Genomic DNA, 20,831 nt, shown 5'->3' with positions numbered 1-20,831 from the left:
AGCATCTCCAGCCCCTTCAAATCCCCTAGGATAGGCCTTTAAATCCCACCCCACCCCCCACCCCCCCCCCCCCCCCCCCCCCCCCCAAAAAAAAAAAAAGAGAGGAAAACTAATAAAAATAGCTTGAAAATTTTGAGTTTTACCAATATGGACAAGATAAAGGGTAGAGCGATTAGTACCAAGATTGACTTTGTAGTGTAAAAATTTAGTTTTTGGTTAAAGTGAACATTATTGAGAGCTTTTCGTTTAAGTTCTCAAAAAAACCCCTCCAGCACACACTAGGCCAGGAGAGCCCGATTGTTCCACTAGATAGGAATATACGGCCTAGCGACTAGGCTGTGACGCAAGGTTGACATCAACATGATATCGGCTAAATATTAAAAATATAGAAAATTAAAAAGAAAAACCCTAACCATGCTTTTTCACTTTTGATTAAAAATTATATCCGAAGTTAAAAATAAAATTATCTTTTATTATTTTATTATAAAAAATAATATTTTAATACTAATAGTTTAGGTTATTCAATTTAGGAGGAGGGAGATGCACTTAGGCAGTTACGGTTCACTTAGAGATTAAGTTGCCTATAGCTCAAGAGGGATTTTAGGGGTGGAAGTTCTCTTATTGTATATGCTTCCACAAACATGCATTGTTTTATGGACTGAATCTTTCATGTTTTCGGCAAACACAAGCAGCCAGAATTGCATCTAGCAGCCGAATTTCCAATCTTGTCATGTAAATATCGAGTCTATTGTACAAAAACAGTGCCAACATACGGTATTTAAGTTCTTTCCGTTATTAAATCACCTTGGAATTTATACAACCATTCTTAATTTTTGGTGGGAAAAAATTTCAGAGTCACGGTCACACTGCCACATATTGTTACTACATGCCGCATCATGATTATTTGGTTCCGGAGTCTGTTTATTATGTAGTCCTGATGTACTAGGCCTCTCTATCTTTTGCTTATATAAATCCCCTTATATACATGGCTGAATGGCAGAGGGATGGACTACACATTTTCGCTTTTATTAAGCTGTTGGTTGGGAAAGGCGTCTATGGATTAGCAGACGAGTCTGCTTCCATAACTTATGAGCTTCAGATTCATCATTTGCTAGTTTCGAGCAGTCGCTCTCGTTGCAGTCTGCAAAGTATTTCCCACTCACTTCTTCCAGTTCCGGGCTTAAAGCAACATAGCAAGCTGTTGAAGCACCCTGGGATGTCGATTTTAGTAACTTGGACGCGATGAAGAAAACAGAATCTGCATGGGAAGAAATGTTCCAGAAAATTAGATTTCTTTTTGCAGTACTGCGACATTAATTCACATTTAAACGTAGATCAAAGGGACAAATCCGTGCCTGTGATGAAGCCCTTATGAGCTCTTATAATTCCGGTCTTTACAACTCCCGGGTGCACTGCGTTAATCGTTACTCTTGCATTTCTTGCCTGTATGTTCAAGAAACGCTCTGGTTAGAGATTGTTATATATAACCGGCACATACAAAAAAAAAAATTCTTCGGCAAAAAGGTGAAACAAAATATACAAGACTAGCTACCTTAAGCTGTCTTGCCAGTTCCTTGGCGTGCAATACGTTTGCCAGTTTGGACTGTGCGTAAGCTTTTGTACCATTATAACTGCAAGAACAAACATGATTAGTGCTTGTACAAATTTACTAATCACGGTTTAGTAATGGTTAATTAGGATTAAGTGTGATTAATTTACTTCTTAGGGTTGAGCAATTGGTTGAAGCGGAATTCATCTCTCTTAACCCAGCTGTGGACCGCAGAAGAAACGTTGATTATTCTCCCTCGGATGCCGGTCTGAGCTGCTGTTTCCACCATTTTTTCCAGCAGCTTTTCTGTCAAAAAATGATGTCCTGCCAGCAAGGAAAGGACTGAACGGTCATGCGCTTTCCCAAATGGGCTTTATGACAAGAATCAAAAGCGTGTTCTTGTGGAAAATCCAAAAACGTGTCTTGTGGATAATTGCACACAATGTATAGGGCACATGAGCATGGCCCAATTTTTCTGGTCATCTTTTGGGAAGGAGCGAAATTTGTATCAGAGCTGTAGAGCAATTGAGGTCATTGATTGCATGCGAACACCTCATTCATGTCCTAAACTAAGGTTTCTTCTTTGGCTAGTTCACAATTATTTTCACGTGATATTACTAATTAACATATTTTAATATGAGTAGATGGTATATGTTTTTTTTCTTACAATCGCCGAAAAATATCATTAGATTGTAGTATTAGTGATAACTAAATGACATAGTTTAGCAGTCATTGAACTTATAATATAATATTAATTGGGATGTGTTATCCACACACTCCATTTTATTTCTTACACACGCCTTGATAATTTATGTCTGTTAATCTTTTTCAATTCATCCGATCCAAAGGCTGAAAATTAAAAAGATGTGTGAGAAGTAAAATGGGGTGTGTGGATATCACATCCCTATTAATAAATGAATGCACGTGTTATAGCAAGAGTAAATTTGGAACACCAGGTGGATGTGTGAGTGTGATGGTCGAACACAAAAGTTTCTCATGGATAGTGAAATAGAAAGTTACCCAAGTAATTTGTAGCAAATGTCATCTCAATTTTGTCTTCAGAATATTCCAAAGCCTGAGAAAACATCCCACCATTGTTTCTGCAAATTGTGAAGATTTCATGCATTAGTACCAAACACAAACACAAATACACACACTGTATTCATATATACATATGTATAATAGAACATGTTAACTTTGAAGAAACTTACATGAGGATGTTGAGGGGAAGTCTTAGAGCTAAGAACTCAGAACAAAATCTATCAACAGAAGCGAGTGAGCTCAGGTCAATCTCTAAGAGTATAACCTCAGCCTCTGGACTCTCCCTTTGAATCCCCTCCTTCACTTCCGCCGCCTTCAATAAATCTCTCGCCGGAATCACGACCCTCACTCCTCTCTTTGCCAGCACTCTTGCCGTTTCAGCTCCGATCCCTGACGTTGCTCCTGTAATTCCCAGGTAATAGAGTAATTTAATTAGGTCAAACCTTAGGGATAGTGCATAGTTAAATGGTCAGAAAGCACTTGTGATATGGAGAGCAACTCGGAACCAATAGAAAACTATTCAAAAGAGACAAAACTATATCTTGCTAGAGCAAAAAAGAAGCACTAACAAGAAATTAATATAAAATAGTAAATAAAATATTCTAGCGTATCAAAATTTGGTGGGATTGATAAATGTTTTAATATATTTTCCAGGCGATGACTTTATGTTTCCATCCAAGAAAGCATGGATTGAAGGGTTCTGCAAACCCTTCATTTTTCATGTCAAGATGAAGCGAAACAAATGAGATCGGGAAGAAAAATAATCAGTTAAAGAGAGAGATATAGAGCCAGAGGTTTAGCAAAAGAAGAAATCTTTGAATTATGCCACTGAAAATTAACAAAAACATAAAAGAAACTTCATCATATCTATGGGATTACTACAAATGAGAGCAAAATCAAATGAGAGCAAGAAGAGAAAAATGGCTGGAAATAGTAAACAATCACTTAATTTCATGAGACTGAAAAAGCAAGAGAAAGCAGTAGAAAACAGTAAAAACCATTTTTCATGTAACCGTACGTAGTAAAAGCCGGTAAACAAACAGAGAGAGAGAACCTGAGAAATCTGAAATCAACTATACTATATATTCAATGTGTTCCAATGTTTTTCTGATCAGAAATCTCTTTGGTTTTATGAGAGAAACTGGATGGTTCTGATAAACTTACCAGTGATTATGGCAGTGAGTTGAGAAGGGACTGAGGAAGAACAATCTTGGGTGACTTGCTCAGCAGTTGAATTTGAGCCATAACCACTTGGGCCTGCAATTCCTGCCAAGTACCTTAGTGTCTCCTTCATGGGGCTCTCAAAAACAAATAATCGTAGCTAGAACTGCAATTCTGCAAAGAAAGAGCTACTTTTGGTGGAAAGTGGAAAATCACATAAATTTATAGTAGCATGTATACAGAAGAATTGAGTATTTCTAGGGTACTAAATGGACCATCTTAGTTAAGGTGGTCTCAACCAATGAACACAATTTGTCAACCAATGAACTCAATTTGTTGAATTTTCTAATACCAGTCAAATGAAAATGATTGATTAAGGTGGGCTAAGTGTTTTTGAGTATTTACAACTTTTGGGTTTTGGGGAAACCCTATAAACAAAAAAAATGCACCCATTGCTTTTTGTCTTTGTCTCATCTAATTGTTACTGTCTATGCCCCTCACACTCGGCTTTCATTTGCATTATATTTTGTGATGGATAGGATGTGAATTTGTCATTTTCAGTGGGGTAATGTTAGGGAGATTAAATTTGCAAACTAAATAATGTGTCATCAATATAAATAAGCATGTTTATCAACGTTTAAGTAATAAACCAATCATTAACTTCCATGTTCTTTAGTTTCCAAAACTTTGTCTACAAATTTAATCATTCTAGCATTATTCTTTCCAGTGGCATGACTTCTGATTTCAAGTGATTTTTATTGCTTATTTAAAGAATTAAAGTTACCATTATGTATAATTAATCATCATCATATCCATCACAATTCACAACAAGAAAAAGTATCAAAGTCGGATATTCTTAAGTAAAATGGTGGTTGAATGTTGCCGGCACTTTTTGTATCTTTTAAACTTGGATCTGATCGATTTCGATGGCCACAATTAACCTTTGCGTATTGGATAATTTCTTCTTATCAATCATCTCCGGAGAAACCAATGTCCTCTAATGCCGGCCAAAGCTAAAGAAAAGTAATAATAATGATGTTGTGTTTATATTATTAGGTGTTTGATTGCTTGTTTAAGTATAAATTAAGATTAATCAACCATGAATGCATGCTAACTTGAGAAGTCTAATCTTACTGTGCATGAGTAAATGTAAAAGTGTAAAACATGACAGCATTTGGCATACCCATGTCACAAATACACACAGTAAAACATGACAGCATTTGGTATACCCATGTCACTGATGCATCATCCATGTATATTGCTGGCGTGGCCCATGGTTGATTAGGGTAAGTTTTTTTGTCCATATATACCACCGTTAGTGGTTGATATATACCTCGCACAGTGAGTGATGTGGCTTCGCTTGTTAGAGATGATTTTGATATGATCTCGTTTGTTGACAGTAACTTTAAGTATACCTCCTTGGTATATAATACTCACACTAATGCACCAAATTAAGAAATTTGGGAAAAATGGTGTGAATTATAAAGCCCTGTACACGTGCACATGTAATAAATTATCTTATAGATGATAATTACACTACAACCAATCGTTGAGAATTTGAATGTTATGAGACAAGAGGAAATTTACCACTTTACAAGTAGACTTTTGCCTGTATAGGCCACATTTATGTATCAGTGGCATAGACAACAATGCTTTGTTGCGTGCCATATGTCTCTCACGTCTCTCCTTTAGTCCTTTTTGTCCCCATAGCCATTTCATTTTTTTCCAACCTTTTGTGTTGAGAAATAATTATGATAGATGGTGTTGGATCTTTGATGGACTAAAAGAGAGCAATGAGGTTGACTCCTCAACAATGGAGTGTGAACTGGCTATTGCACAAGGGTCCCATTGTGTTTCCAAACTTGCATACACCTCTCATGACATGCCACACACGAAGAAGCACTTCTCTCCACTTTATCCATTCACATCTAATATTCATATATAGTACTTTTACAACAAAACTACTCAAATATACAAAACCGATACACTTATTAATACAATGTTCGAATGCACAAAATCGATACATTTATTAACACAATGTTCAATAAATGTGATCCTTATCATTATATGTGAAATTCACCTGTATTAAAAAGTATGTTAGCAAATGCGTTGGTTTTGTGTTTGCGAATAAATCGCATGTACTTTTATGTCCAAGTATTGTTGCCCTAGCTTTATTTGCTTCATATTCATGGCATGGTATATATGCTAAAAAGTGTAAAATTACACAAGAGTCGATATGTTGGAGTCAAAAAGCCGTTTGTTTTTTGTACGTATATATATACGTGCATACACGCACGCTTGTCGCTTGTTGGGGATAAAAGGTAAAGAACGAAAAGCTTACTCGTACCAAAAGAAATTAGGATGAGTGAATGTGAATGGTTTAAACTTGTTTTCGAATTTAAACTATTTGCATGTAGTTTTGTCGTGGCCTTGACCTATGAGAACAATGCTTTTTTGAGCCATTTATACAACTGTACCATGTTACATATAATTGTCGGAGAAGAATCACCTTTTACTTTCTGCATGTACAAGACAATTTTAAAATATCTTACTAAGATGTATAATTATATTGGTGTTTTTTTTAATTAACGATATTATTTACATTAAAGAAGAAGGGATGAACTAGCCTTACAATAGGCTAGTAATAATTAAGAACTACTTGATTAATTAAGCGTTCAAATTTACGGTGTAATGGTACAGCACGTACTTAATTACCATCATAATTCATTTTTAGGGTTTATCTTAATGCTAAACCAACCTCAAAATCTAAACCATAAACATATTAGTTTCACACGATACATCTGTATATGTATAAAACTAGATTAATGCAAGATCATGTGAACTCGTTTTATTAAAATACAAATATCAAAATTTGACTAATTTTTGTTGATCACTAAACTTCTATGTTCTAATTAATATTATAAGCTTGTAGAGTCTTCTTTTCTTTTTTTAAATACCTAGTCGATTAGTCGAAAATTTGGACTTATTCTTTTCCCATTCTTATTTATGCTAAGCACAAAATTATGAAATAAAAAAAGGAGAAAATCACAACTTGATATATTCTTTTCTTTCTAATTTTGGGAGATGGATACGTAACCTACTTAATGTGATTCATGTGATAGATTAATTAAGAGAAGTCAAGGGAATGTGGCACACGTTGTACGTTAAAAAAATTAGATTTAGTAGATGAAAATCTATTAAAATAAGATTATTAGTTTAATAACTTAGTTCCTAATCATCTTTTAATTTCTTTGGTCAACTTAATTACGATTCCAAATAAATGGCCAACAACTCCACGATTACTAATATTGTAAAAGAAGTCTATGAGAGCTTAAGCACAACCTCCACCTAACCTAAGAAAATGATTTTCTATTATTATTTCGACAACCCATAATTTACTTAAACTATTTGAACCACATTTTCTTGCTAGGGAAGAAAATTGAAATGACTCCAAAGAAACCTAAGCCTAAGGGCCCTAATGTTGAAAAGATGTCTCCTCCCTCCATAAAAATTTCATGCCTGAACTGATTCGTTCTTTAAATCTGTAAATTCCCATTGCCGACAAACCCTAATTTTTCCTCATATCAATCATATCAACCTAACCTTTTTCTCATCCATGAAGATTAGGGAAAAAGGGTTTACTCGTAAAAAGAAATGTATAGTTCATCTTGATGAGTGCCACCCCCACGTGTTCACAAGCCAACCATGGGATTACAAATTTAAGTGACCCTCAAAATTGAGAAATTTTGTGTGCTCATGACATGATCACACAACGTTATTATTTTACTTATGTTACAACACGTGAATTCATCTTTTATTCATATACACTAATGCATAATAAATCAATTATGTTATCAACTTTGTTTCAACATGTGAAAAGTATGTTACGTAACTTGTGTTTTGAGTACCTACAAAAATTTCTCACAAATCACGGGATAATTGTATTGTAAGCTAGATTATTAACAGTAATTATTAGTTATGATCTATGACCTATATTTAAAAGTTAATTCACTAATTAATTACTCTGTATACCTAAATATTTTTCTTGCCTGGCCAATCTATGCGAGATTTGAAGCAAAGGGTAGTTTGTCTTCATCTTCCATATATATGTGAACCATATCTGACCAACGACGTGGGATTGTTTTAAAATGGAAGCCTAAAACACAGCTATCTAGCATGAGGGTTTGATTGAAGACATGGACATACCTCCTTCCCACCAACACTAATTAAAAAAATTCACTAAACACATACTTTAATCTGTGATTAGCACAGGTGGATCACATTAATTGGTTGTTAGTACTAGGGGGTGGTGGGAAAGGAGACATGAAACGAGACCAATCAAGTCCAAAGACAAGCATAGTACATGGTGTTTGCCATTCTTGGTGAGTGGATTATACTATGTAGGAACTAGGATGGAGCAAATTCAAGACAAATTTTCTGCAGGGAAATGATGATATTAATTGATTTTATACTACTTTTATGTTTGATCTTGTAGATGGCTCTTCCATAAACATCAATTAAAAGTAAAACCAATCTTCATCTTGAGGAGTTTTTTTTTTCTTTTTTTTTTTTTTTTTTGGTAACAAAAAAATTAGGGTGAGATTGGTTACTCACACACTAACGCCAGAGCATACCCATAACCTTAAGCGGGAAGGAGACACCTAACTGTCCACTGGTATTGATTTACATAGAAATTTACCAATCACATACCAATGAGAACTGCTAGCTGCGAGACTCAAACTTGAGTGGGACGACAATTAAAATAGGGACCTTACCAATTGAGGTTCGAGTCCCACCAAGGTTTAGTTGGTAAGGTGTTTTGTGTGCTATCCACGAAGGTGTTGCGTGTGTTGCAAAGTTATGAAATTTCCTGGTGGATAGGGATTTTTCTCTTCAACACTTTGTGTCTTGGGTTCAAACCCTTGCTTTCCGTTTAATATGTTTTCAGACAAAAAAAAAAAAAATGACCTGGTTATTGGTTAAAGCCTAATGGATCCTTTCAGTAAAATGGGCTATAGTTTTATAACGGGCCTATCAAGACTCCACTTAGGCGGTCATAATCTGGGCCGGTCTTGTTTACTAATGGCATTGAAACTATGGAACCGCGGGCAGGCGATAACCGCTCTTTCCCCCCAAATCTAATGGTATTAGGAAAGCCCAACCGACCACAATACTTTTAAATGCAAAAAACAAGCTACAAAAGATGGATATATAGCAAGTAAAACAGTGCAGACGACACGACTGCCTGAAGAAATAGGGAGAAAATTTGAAAGCAGTTTCGGATCTCGTCGTCTCTATGGATGAGTTTGTAATTTTTTAATTCACCGATTCAGTTGGGTGATTTTTAATCGTTATTTGTAGTGTGTGTTTGCTTGGTTTGTTAATCCAAAAAATTGAGTAGGTTTCTTTCGGGGTTTAGGGTTTAACCGATTCGATTTGTTTGGTTGATTTCGTCCACTATCATATTATTAATATGATGAAGACGATGAGCCAAAATCTAATATGTATATCCCCTTCCCTGCTGTTTCACCAAAAAAGAAATCCTGTATGTAGTATATCGTATACCAGAGATATGAATATTATTAGGGCAACAAATATTACGGCCGCCCCCCACCCCACCCCCCCCCCCCCCCCAAAAAAAAAAACTTGGCTCTGGTTGCTGGAAATACGGGGAAAACTAGATCATTATGTTTTCCAACAGCAGATCCAAACTTTGTTGCAGATTCTGGAATTGCAGGTACTGAACATGTCTCCACCCGCGCCGGCGAGGTACTACCATTTTTTTTCTTCTCTTTCGGCAATAAGGATTGTCTAATTGTGTGTGGTTGTAACACTACGGAGTTTTGTTACAGAACCCGCCAACTTACGGTGTCTACCCTCCTCGTCCTTCTCTTTATCCTGTGTATCATCCCGTGCATGTGACTCCTGCCTGTTTCGCCGTGGAAGAGTTTAACAAGGAAACGAATTGCCAAACTGCATATTGTGAGAGTTGTTGGTGCTTTGGAGGAGCTCAGGTGTGGTTATTTCCGTCAACTACTAACATTGGAGGTGCTTGATGAGGGCGTGGCCAAATTTTACGAAGCAGTTGTTGAAACCAAATCCGGCAGCAACGATATGAGGCTCGTAAACTTTCTGGAAGTGGAAGGTAACTGTTTTATGCTATATATATGTTCAATTAGCTTTTTAATTTATCATTGCAAATTGAGTTTTGACTATAACAACAAACACACGACCAAACTTCTTGCTATCCACCATATTAGGTCTTCACCCAATCTTCTATACTTGGAACATTTTTATGAGGGCTCAAGCTGCTTTAAACGAGGAAATACGTCCTTATATACCACCTAGTCTAGTTTTGCAGTCAAGGACTAACTTCCTAATTTTCTCATTTGTTATCTCAACAGATTTTTCCTATCTTTTTGCTACCCAAACCAATATTGCAACACCATTCCAAATAGTCTCAATACTATCCCTATTTATGTCCAGTTCATCCTTAACTATCAAATTAATACTATTCCTATTCAGATCCAATTCATCCTTAACTATCAATTTAACTATGCGAGCAAAACAACGCATATGAATAATTATCTCCATTCAACACAAGTGAATCAATAAAGCCAACCCACTTACTGGCATTCTAGGATTCATATAGTCGAACTCACTTAGTGAGATAAGACCGGGTTGTTGTTGTTGTATTATGTTTTCTAAGAGCAGATGCATACTTTGTAGCAGATTCTACAATTGCAAGTACCGCTGCTTCTGATACAGGTTCAACTTTAATGTGTGACCCTGATTATATGTGTTGGAAATTCAACTCAAAACAGGCTGTAAAAGGTTGCTAATGGCTGTTAGTTTCTTTACAGGTTGTATCCACTCATGCTACAACTACAAAGACTAAAGTTTCCTCCATGTGCTAGCTGAAAGTGTGTTGAAAGACAGCAGAGATGTGAGCTGCTGTGTGCAAGCCGAAAGGTTGTGATTACAACCTGGAATGATGCAAGACATGTGTGTGCCAACTATCCAAAGTTGCTGCATGTGTTTGAAAAGGTGTAAAGATGTGGAACACCATCATTCATTGCAAGTGTTGTTGCATTGTCTATTAATTTCTGTTTTGTATAAATAGGCCATCTTGCTAAGCTTAAATCATATCATCCAAATCCCATTTCCATTCTCATTTTCAGCTTGTAAGCTTTAAGAGTTGTAAACTCTTCTAATATTTCAAAGAGTTTGTTATCACCAAGCTTGCTACTTCTTTCATATATCAAAGTCCAAGTGTTTTACCAAAGCTTGTTGCTTCCCTCCTTTCTCTATTTCTTTGTCCAATTTTATTGAGAGTGAAAGTGAGAGGTGTGATAGAGTTTGTAAACTTATCACCCACATATTTTGGTATTGAGTTAGTAAACTCTTTTGAATACCAACAATTGGTATCAGAGCCAGAATACCATTCTGGCAAGTGCAGTAGCTATGGCGTCCAATTTAGTGCAACTCCAAGTTCCCACATTGAAGAAAGAAAATTATGAAAGATGGTGCATCCAATTCAAAGCATTGTTTGGATCACAGGAGCTATGGGAAGTTGTCAGTAGTGGGTATGTTGTACCCACTGCCGAGCAAGAAGCCGTATATACTGCGAATCAAAGGAACACTCTCAAGGACTTACGAAAGAATGACCAAAAGGCGCTGTATCTTCTATACCAGGGTTTGGTAGATTCAACGTTCGAGAAGGTTGCAGAAGCAACAACGAGCAAGCAAGTATGGGATACACTCAGTACAATCTACAAAGGAGTAGATCGAGTCAAGAAAGTGAGGTTACAGTCACTTCGAGCAGATTTTGAAACTGCTCACATGAATGAAGGGGAGAGCATCTCCGACTATCACTCAAGGCTCATTGTGATAGTAAATCAGATGAGGAGAAATGGCGAGAGACTCGATGAAGTACGAGTTGTGGAGAAGATACTCCGGTCACTCACATTTAAGTTTGAGCATGTGGTGACTGCCATTGAGGAATCCAAGAATTTGGAGGTGATGAGCGCAGATGAGCTACTAGGATCCTTCCTAGTTCACGAGCAACGCATTCAGAAGAATGCAAACCCCACAACGCTAGAGCAAGCTTTGGAGTCAAAGTTGAATATTGACAAACCAAATGGAGGTCGTGGGCAGTGGAACTCACGTCGTGGGAGTTCATCTAACCGTAGCCGAGGACGAGCTCGAGGAAGAGGTCGAGGCTATGCACAAAATCGAGGTCAGTCTCAAGAGTGGAGATCTACTCGGGTACATATCCAATGTTACAATTGCAAGCAATATGGACATTATGCTAATGAATGTTCACATAAAAATGGTGAGCATGTCAACATGGCAGAATTAAGTGGAAATACTGATGAAGAACTTACAGTCTTGCTAGCACACCATGATTCCAGTAGCCAACAAGATGTTTGGTATTTGGACTCTGGTGCAAGCAATCACATGTGTGGAAAAAAGGAGTTTTTTGCCGAACTAAAAGATGGGGCCTATGGATCTGTAAGTCTTGGTGACTCCTCAAAGTTGCCAGTTGAAGGCAAAGGGAAGATCAAGATCATCCAGAAGGATGGTAAAGAAGAATACATCTCCGATACCTACTACATACCAGGTATGAAGAGCAACATTCTAAGCATTGGTCAACTGCTCCAGAAAGGGTACATTATACATATGGAGAACATGCTTCTCACTCTCAGGAATGCAAGGAGAAAGCTTATTGCACGTGTTCGAATGTCAAAGAACCAGATGTTTCCGTTGAATTTGAACACAAAGATTGGAAGCTGCAACATCGGTGTAATGGAAGATGAGTCATGGAAATGGCATCTTCGATTTGGCCATCTTCATTTCAATGGCCTAAAGTTGCTGTCAAGTGGAGGAATGGTTCGTGGTCTACCCCAAATTGAAGCCACACGCCAAGTATGTGAAGGTTGTGTGCTTGGCAAGCAAGCATGACTATCGTTCCCTGTTGGTGATACATGGAGAGCAAAGGCACCATTGCAGTTGGTGCACACAGATATATGTGGTCCATTGGATCCCATGTCTTATGGAGGTAATAGGTATTTTATTACCTTCGTTGATGATTTCAGTAGAAAGACTTGGGTCTATTTTCTCAAGGAGAAGTCAGCTGCCCTAAAAATTTTCAAGGAGTTCAAGGCACTCACAAAGGCTGAAAGTAACCACAAGCTTGTGGCTATGAGATCAGATAGAGGTGGAGAGTAAACCTCCAATGCTTTCCAAGCATATTACAAGGAGCAAGGAATTAGGCATCAACTTACTGCTGCCTATACCCCACAGCAAAATGGGATAGCCGAAAGAAAGAATCAAACCATCCTTGACATGACAAGGTCCATGCTTAAGGAGAAGAATTTGCCAAAAGAGTTATGGGCAGAAACTGTAGCTTGTTCGATTTATTTGTTGAATCGATGTCCAACAAAGAGTGTCAAGAGAATGACACCACAAGAGGCTTGGAGTGGATACAAGCCGAATGTTACACACCTAAGAATTTTTGGGTGTGTTGTATATGCTCAAGTTCCAGAAGCCAAGAGGAGGAAACTTGATGATAGAGGTGAGAAGTGTGTGTTTGTGGGCTATAGTGAAGAGTCCAAGGCATACAAGCTCTACAACCCACTAACTGGCAAACTAGTGGTTAGTAGAGATGTCATCTTCAGTGAGGAAGAGACATGGAAGTGGAACAACAAAGAAGTCAGTAAAGAGAAGATCGTCTCCACTGATTTTGAAGAACCAGAAGTTGTACCACCTATTGAGCAACAGTCTGCTCAAACAATCACAACAACTCCAATGCACAGAATTGCAAGGAGTGGTCCTACATCTAGTGAGGAAAGCAGCTCCTCAACTCCAGTGAGGTTAAGGAGTCTCACAGAGATTTATGGACAAGAAGAAGAAGAAACCAATTTTTTCTGCTTCTATGCAGACCATGAGCCTCTCTCATTCAATGAAGCTGTGGAAGAAGATTGTTGGAAGAAAGCCATGGAAGAAGAGATCCATGCCATCGAGAAGAATGACACTTGGGAGTTAACAAAGCTCCCACCAAATCAGAAGGCTATTGGTGTCAAGTGGGTTTACAAGATCAAACGCATTGCAGATGGAAGTGTGGATCGATACAAATCAAGGCTTGTAGCAAAGGGCTACAAACAGAAGTATGGAGTGGACTATGATGAAGTCTATGCTCCAGTTGCAAGACTTGACACGATAAGATTACTAATCTCTCTTGCCGCTAAGCATAAATGGAAAATTTATCAATTAGATGTCAAGTCAGCCTTCCTTAATGGAGTTCTTGAGGAAGAATTGTACGTGGAACAACCAGAAGGCTTCCAAGTACAAGGAAAAAAAGATAAGGTGTATCGTTTGAAGAAAGCTTTGTATGGCCTCAAGCAAGCACCACGAGCTTGGAACTCAAGGATTGACAACTACCTTCACCAAAATGGATTTCAAAAATGTCCATACGAGCATTGAGTTTACATGAAGAATGGTGCAAAATGGGAGTTCTTAATTATTTGTCTCTATGTAGATGACTTGTTGTTTACAGGAAACAATGAAGCAATGTTCTGTGAGTTCAAGCAATCCATGTTCAGTGAATTCGAGATGACTGACAATGGATTAATGTCATACTTTCTTGGCATAGAGGTGAAGCAAGAAAGTGACGGTATCTACATCTCTCAACAAGAGTACATGAGAGATATATTGGAGAAATTCAATATGGACAAGTGCAATATTGTCAACACTCCAGTTGCAACTGGATTGAAGTTGTCCAAGGAAGGAGAAGGTGAGTTTGTAAACTCAACCGTGTACAAAAGCTTGGTTGGAAGCCTAAGGTACCTTACAATCACAAGACCTGATATAGTTTATGGTGTTGGACTCGTGAGTCGATACATGGAAACACCAAGGGAGTCTCATTGGCTGGCCGCCAAGAGAATTTTGAGGTACATAAAAGGTACTCTAAACTATGGTCTATTTTATAATTTTGGTGAAGATGCAAAATTATTTGGTTATTCAGGTAATGATTGGGGAGGTGACCAAGATGAAAGGAAAAGCACAACTGGCTATGTGTTTTTTCTAGGATCAACAGCTTTCTCATGGACTTCAAAGAAGCAATCAATTGTTGCTTTGTCATCGTGTGAAGCCGAGTATGTAGTTGTAGCCTCAACCGTGTGTGAGGCAATATGGTTAAGGAATCTGTTGAAATCAGTGTGTCATTCACAAGAAGAATTGACCTTGATTCATGTGGATAATATATCTGCAATCAAACTTGCAAAGAATCCAGTTCAACATGGAAGGAGCAAGCACATTGATACTAGGTTCCATTTTCTAAGGGATCATGTGAAACAAAAGACAATTGAGCTTGTCTATTGTCACACAAAGGAACAAGTGGCTGACATCTTCACTAAGCCACTGCCAGTTGAACCATTCAGGTTATTGCGTGAAATGCTAGGCATGAAGGCGTTTTGATTTGAGGGGGCGTGTTGGAAATTCAACTCAAAACAGGCTGTAAAAGGTTGCTAATGGCTGTTAGTTTCTTTACAGGTTGTATCCACTCATGCTACAACTACAAAGACTAAAGTTTCCTCCATGTGCTAGCTGAAAGTGTGTTGAAAGACAGCAGAGATGTGAGCTGCTGTGTGCAAGCCGAAAGGTTGTGATTACAACCTGGAATGATGCAAGACATGTGTGTGCCAACTATCCAAAGTTGCTGCATGTGTTTGAAAAGGTGTAAAGATGTGGAACACCATCATTCATTGCAAGTGTTGTTGCATTGTCTATTAATTTCTGTTTTGTATAAATAGGCCATCTTGCTAAGCTTAAATCATATCATCCAAATCCCATTTCCATTCTCATTTTCAGCTTGTAAGCTTTAAGAGTTGTAAACTCTTCTAATATTTCAAAGAGTTTGTTATCACCAAGCTTGCTACTTCTTTCATATATCAAAGTCCAAGTGTTTTACCAAAGCTTGTTGCTTCCCTCCTTTCTCTATTTCTTTGTCCAATTTTATTGAGAGTGAAAGTGAGAGGTGTGATAGAGTTTGTAAACTTATCACCCACATATTTTGGTATTGAGTTAGTAAACTCTTTTGAATACCAACAATATGTTGGCCCGCGCTATCAAGGTATTGCTTCTTTTTTTTTGTTTTTTGTTTTTTGCCGAGGATTGTCTAATTGTGTGTGGTTGTAACACTACGGACTTGTGTTATAGAAACTGCCAACTTACGGTTTCTTACTTCCTCGTCCCCGTCCTTCTCCATATCCTGTGGATCATCACCTGATCATGGCTCCGGCCCGGTTCGCCGTGGATGAGATTAACAAGGAAAAGAATGCCAATCTGCATCTTGTGAGAGTTGTTGCTGCTTTTGACCGGCGCTCATTGAATATTTCACTCAACAACTAACATTGGAGGTGCTTGATGAGGGCGTGGCCAAAATTTAAGGAGCAGAAGTTAAAAGAAAATCCGGCAGCAGCGATAGGAGGCTGGTAGTTTTCTATGAGGTCGGCAATCCTTATTGATCCACTCTTTCTTTCCAGTTTTTAGTAGGGGCCACTCTCTCGCATTGTCGAGGAGAACTTTTGTGCCTTTGCAGTCTTCAGGTGATGGTACAGCGTTAGGCCTTTGAAGCTTATCTTTTTTGTTAGGTGTGCGTCTCTCTTGATTGAGGAATCGTACCTTTTTTTTAACTTCAAGTAGGGATTTTATTTATTTGGTACTAAAAATTATGTGTCTAAGTATATCTTTGCTTTGATTATTAATGAATTGAATGGTTAGTCTAGGTGTTTGCATGATTATAGTAAACAAATGATTTTTGTTTATGCCTAATGCAAATGGATATTGATGATGAGGATCATGATACTAACGGGTGAAACTTTAAAGTTTCAAAAAGAATTGCGAACGAGTGTTAAAGGGCGAAACGGATGAGCCATTAGCATAATTCATTAGATTTGAGTGACCCGTTGGTAGAAGGGGTTGGATTTGTAACCCATTAATTTAAAAGGTGAGATAGAAATTGATGCAAACGCATAAAACCGATTGAAATCGACCCAAACGCGTAAAACTGACCCATTTATCGGAGATGGCTGAAAAGCGAGCATACTAGTCTCAGTTCAAACTCGAAGCACTAATACTGGACAAATATTGAAGATCAAGTTTAACAAGAGCTGTCACTCGTCTTGAAGCAGTGGATAATAATGAAACTCTCTCTTAGTGCTAAGGTAAAATGAGTTATTTTTCTGGGAGCTGTTATTGACACTGTAATTTGATAAAAACGTAACGAAAAGTTCGTCAATGAACGTGTAGAATGACCTTGCAATCACGTTTAAAAAGAGCTGTCACTCTTAACTTTCTCAAGCACTGGATAATAATGAATCTATCTCTTAGTGCTAAGGTAAAATGAGTTATTTTTCTAGGAGCTGTTATTGACACTCTAATTTGATAAAAACGTAACGAAAAGTTCGTCAATGAACGTGTAGAATGTCCTTGCAATGCTTAAGTAGACGGGCATTTTCGATGCCAAGATATGTACATGCAAATAAATGGTCTTTTGTCACAAATGCACCGAGAAACAGCACAGTTCTTCGTTGATTGGGATTGAAAAGCTGTGTTATCTAAGCAACCGTCGGAAGCCAACAAAAGACATTAATTTAGTAAATTTACAAGGCCCTGCTGTCGTGGTGCGTAAATCTTCCCTGAGGCCACCCTAATCCAGCACTACCAATGTTGCCGTGTGCCTGAATAGGTTCCGCCAATCCATTTGTAGTTTTGCCAAGCGTTTCTCCCTGCGCACATTCGAATCGGAGGGACAAAAGATGAGCAAGGCTTAAAAACGGCGAACAAACATGGCTATCACCGAATTAAGACACCGAGCGAACCAGGAGATACGTTGCTATACGAGTTTAAAACAAGTAAACGGGTCTTCTATTCACTGGAGAGCTCTATGCCATTTCTAAGTTTATAACTATAATTTATTGGGCAGCTCTATACTATTAAGAAATTCAAATACCTCTTTCCAGCCCATGCTTTCTAGAATTTTTCTCGCATAACTACCCTCTCCAAATGACATGTTCAAGGCCTCTGCCGCGGCTTCCTCCGTAGAGACATCTGGTAGATCACCATCACCAACTATTGAATTCTTTTGTCCTGGACCCACTCCGAAACCACCGTGCAAGGCTCTTCTATCAGCAGCTCTATCCTTATATGCATAGCTCTCATGCTGTCAAATTGACGGGAGACAAATTATCAGGAAATGCAGATTCATATAGACAAGAACAGACAAATGAGGATTAAATCACTCAGCCCAAACTCGTTAACAGTTTGACAGACTCGGCTATGAGCCTCTTGCACCTGACTAGTAATTACTTGACAAACAAGTATACGAGCGATAGTCTAAAACCATCTTCCTTGAAGTTGAAAGTTATCTATTGACGTAATGGGACTGCTTATGTAGATTGGTTATGTCAAAGGCAAAACTTCAAAGCTCTACGTGGACTACTTAAAAAATGATATTTAACAAGGGTAAAACTTCAGCAATTGAACATGTGTAAGTTACCCTTTCGTATGTTTGGCCACGCAACAGAGATGAATCCTTGCTAACTGCCGCTCCATCTAAAGTTTCTGATTCACAGTTTACACTGGATTTTGAGTTGGGGAGAATTTGTTTGTTGACTGATAATTCAGGGAAGCCCCAATCTTTTGTTGGATTTGAAGAATCATAAGTTGGCAAGGAAGATAGGTATCGTCTACTGGGACTCCGCAACTTATAGATTTGTCCTGAAAGAATCACAAGAAGGTGGTTGCAAGTAACAATCAAATTTTGCAATTGGTAACTGAAAAAAGCAGGCAGAACACAGCACAAAACAAAATACAAGTAGGTCTTATGTTAGAGGAAAATGCAAACCTGTTATAACTCGTACCAGATCAAGATGTACTTCACATATTGGAGCAGTTTTTAGACGGCCACCACCAGAAGGCATAGCAGGATGAAGCTTAGCAGACTGTCTCACTAATCTCCCAACAAGCCTTGCTTCCTCACCTTTTCCATCCTTTCTGGGCTTTGTGATCATTTCCCAGTCCCATAAACTCACAAGGGAAGACTCTGGGATAGACGCTTCTTCAGATTGAATGACCTGACCATACTGTGCTCGCCAGTTCTCTTCGTCCCATGAAGCACCTGTGCCAGATATGCTTATATGTTTCAATATTGTTGGGGTATCATCACTTACATATATTTATATAGCAGTGAAAGACAGACAGACCAAAAGTCCTACAGATTACCTACTTGCTACTTATTGAAATGAAAGTGGATATCAAGTCATCAGTAATGAGCCGCAACATTGTTGCAATACCTTCATCAGAGACGTTTTCTTTTGACTTAATTGCAGCATCAAGGTCCTCGGGAGTCAATTCACGTTCATTGAGCTCGTGACTATCATTGTTCCCTGCAACTACACCAAACAAAACCATTTAAATCCTGCTCCAACCACAGCAATCTTTTATTAAAAAAAAAAAGGATAGCAGAATTCAGGACAAACCGTCTGCTCGCAACTCAACATCTGTTTCAGGAAACAATGTCATATCATCAGCAGCATTGGGTTTTAAATTGGAATAACCCGTCAAGAAAAGATCAATAAGCGTATCTTCCAACCTAGAAAAAAGTATAAAACACGAGTTAGGAAAACATTTAACCAATAAATCAAACTACTAAGGGAGAGCAACACGAGAGCAACAATACCATTCCGAGGCAGGAGGGGGAATTCCGGGTACATCACTGCTACTACGGCAATCTGTATCCCCTGTTTACAAAACAACTAGTTCACTGCCCCAAACCAAAGATCAACATTACACGTCCAAAAGACTAAAAGCCTAAAACTTTGAATATGCTCCAATAGTAGTAAATCAATATATATATATATATATATATAAATTCATATACACACACACACACACAAACATATATATATACACGCACAAAAACAGAAAGCAATAGGAATTGCAATGGCACACCTGCAACTTCATTGGGTTCCTGCGGAACAGTTTGTATGCGTTGATTTTCATGTGAAAATTGATATTCTTGATTGGGATTTTCCAAATTACCGTCCTGAAAATAATTTTCCAACCAAACTAGAAATCACTCCACCTAATACCAGACAGATAGAAGAAGAAACAAAAATCATAAATTTAAAGAACACCAATAACAAGTTCAAAAATTTCAGTCAGCCCAAGACATAAAAGAGCGGAAAGCGAAAGAGGGTACCTGGGGAGAGGGAAGAAGGACGTAACTTCCATCTTCGAACTTGTAGTAAAGGCCATCTCGGGTGCTGTAGTACCAGCCGGCTGTTGGGTCGTGGTAAAATCCACTACCGGCATGGAAATAGAGCTGAGAGCTTTCGTCCCAAACAAAGGAGTTGTGGGCGTCTTGCGGGTCGGATTCTGAGGGACTCGGACTCGCCATTTGATTTGTTCTATTCTATACGTGCATGTTTCGAGATCAGCAGAGACCCGTCGGAGCGGCCTAGGTGGCTTTCTTTCTACGACGGTATGCTCGCACGAACCGCCTGCCAAAGGAAAGATGATGAATTTGGGCTCAAGTTGGGCCATGTTGACTATAACTGGGCCAGCCTTAAGTCCTTTAAACTTTTTTCTTTTCTGATAGGAGAATAGTTATTGTTTTTTAATACAAGACCATTTATCTATGGTTTAATGATATTTCTCTTCACTTATAAATTAGATATTTTAAGATCGATTCTCGTTATTTGAGCTAATTGTAAGACTTATTCCACTCCCCATCTCCTTAATATAGATAATATTATTTGTTAAAAAATACAAACGGCATTTAATAGGTACTAACCTATACTAAAAAAGAGTAGAATTTTTGAACAGAGACACAAAGGATTACAAAGGAGTATATTAACCACCAAGGCTATGTTTAGAATACTAGTAGATTCGGATTTGTTTAGAAGTGCTTTTAAAATAATTAAAAATGCTTTTAGTAAAATATTTTTAAATTTTAAAAAGTACTTAAAATACTTCCTTTAATAAGATTTTTTTTTTCTTCCAGATTTTACTTGTA

At 37.9% G+C, this 20,831-nt stretch overlaps 2 protein-coding genes across 3 annotated transcripts; both read right to left on the bottom strand.

The window, feature by feature from the left end:
* Window positions 1-777: 777 nt before the first annotated feature.
* Window positions 778-3,927, bottom strand: LOC137713756 (short-chain dehydrogenase TIC 32 A, chloroplastic-like). Its single transcript, XM_068453107.1, has 7 exons — window positions 3,755-3,927; window positions 2,761-2,992; window positions 2,570-2,649; window positions 1,720-1,873; window positions 1,553-1,631; window positions 1,356-1,443; window positions 778-1,258 (listed from the first exon to the last, which is right to left on the bottom strand). The coding sequence occupies exons 1-7, from the start codon at window positions 3,882-3,884 to the stop codon at window positions 1,029-1,031; spliced, it is 993 nt and encodes a 330-aa protein (XP_068309208.1). The 5' UTR covers window positions 3,885-3,927; the 3' UTR covers window positions 778-1,028.
* Window positions 3,928-17,319: 13,392 nt separating this feature from the next.
* On the bottom strand, window positions 17,320-20,307 carry LOC137713597 (SUPPRESSOR OF ABI3-5). Of its 2 annotated transcripts, none has more exons than XM_068452919.1 (9): window positions 20,016-20,307; window positions 19,766-19,859; window positions 19,494-19,554; window positions 19,294-19,406; window positions 19,108-19,206; window positions 18,660-18,932; window positions 18,312-18,532; window positions 17,766-17,975; window positions 17,320-17,541 (listed from the first exon to the last, which is right to left on the bottom strand). In XM_068452919.1, the coding sequence occupies exons 1-9, from the start codon at window positions 20,211-20,213 to the stop codon at window positions 17,416-17,418; spliced, it is 1,395 nt and encodes a 464-aa protein (XP_068309020.1). In that variant the 5' UTR covers window positions 20,214-20,307; the 3' UTR covers window positions 17,320-17,415. The 2 variants fall into 2 exon arrangements, with proteins under 2 accessions (XP_068309020.1, XP_068309021.1); XM_068452920.1 differs by having other exon boundaries at window positions 19,108-19,200.
* Window positions 20,308-20,831: the final 524 nt, after the last annotated feature.

Source organism: Pyrus communis, chromosome 13 (assembly GCF_963583255.1).
Source record: "Pyrus communis chromosome 13, drPyrComm1.1, whole genome shotgun sequence".
NCBI lineage: Eukaryota > Viridiplantae > Streptophyta > Magnoliopsida > Rosales > Rosaceae > Pyrus > Pyrus communis.
The sequence above is the reverse complement of the archived record's forward strand: the minus strand, read 5'-3'. Positions and strand labels throughout refer to the sequence as shown.

Bases quoted from the DNA above. Each gene is read 5' to 3' on its own strand.
- LOC137713756 (XM_068453107.1), bottom strand. From the start codon at position 3,884: ATGAAGGAGACACTAAGGTACTTGGCAGGAATTGCAGGCCCAAGTGGT. The intron at 2,650-2,760 runs GTAAGTTTCTTC...CACAATTTGCAG, and splicing joins CTTCCCCTCAACATCCTCAT to AAACAATGGTGGGATGTTTT. The intron at 1,632-1,719 runs GTAAATTAATCA...TTGTTCTTGCAG, and splicing joins CAATTGCTCAACCCTAAGAA to TTATAATGGTACAAAAGCTT.
- LOC137713597 (XM_068452919.1), bottom strand. From the start codon at position 20,213: ATGGCGAGTCCGAGTCCCTCAGAATCCGACCCGCAAGACGCCCACAAC. The intron at 19,407-19,493 runs GTATTGTTGCTC...ACTTTTTTCTAG, and splicing joins CCCCCTCCTGCCTCGGAATG to GTTGGAAGATACGCTTATTG. The intron at 19,207-19,293 runs GTTTGTCCTGAA...TGTTTGGTGTAG, and splicing joins TGTTGAGTTGCGAGCAGACG to TTGCAGGGAACAATGATAGT.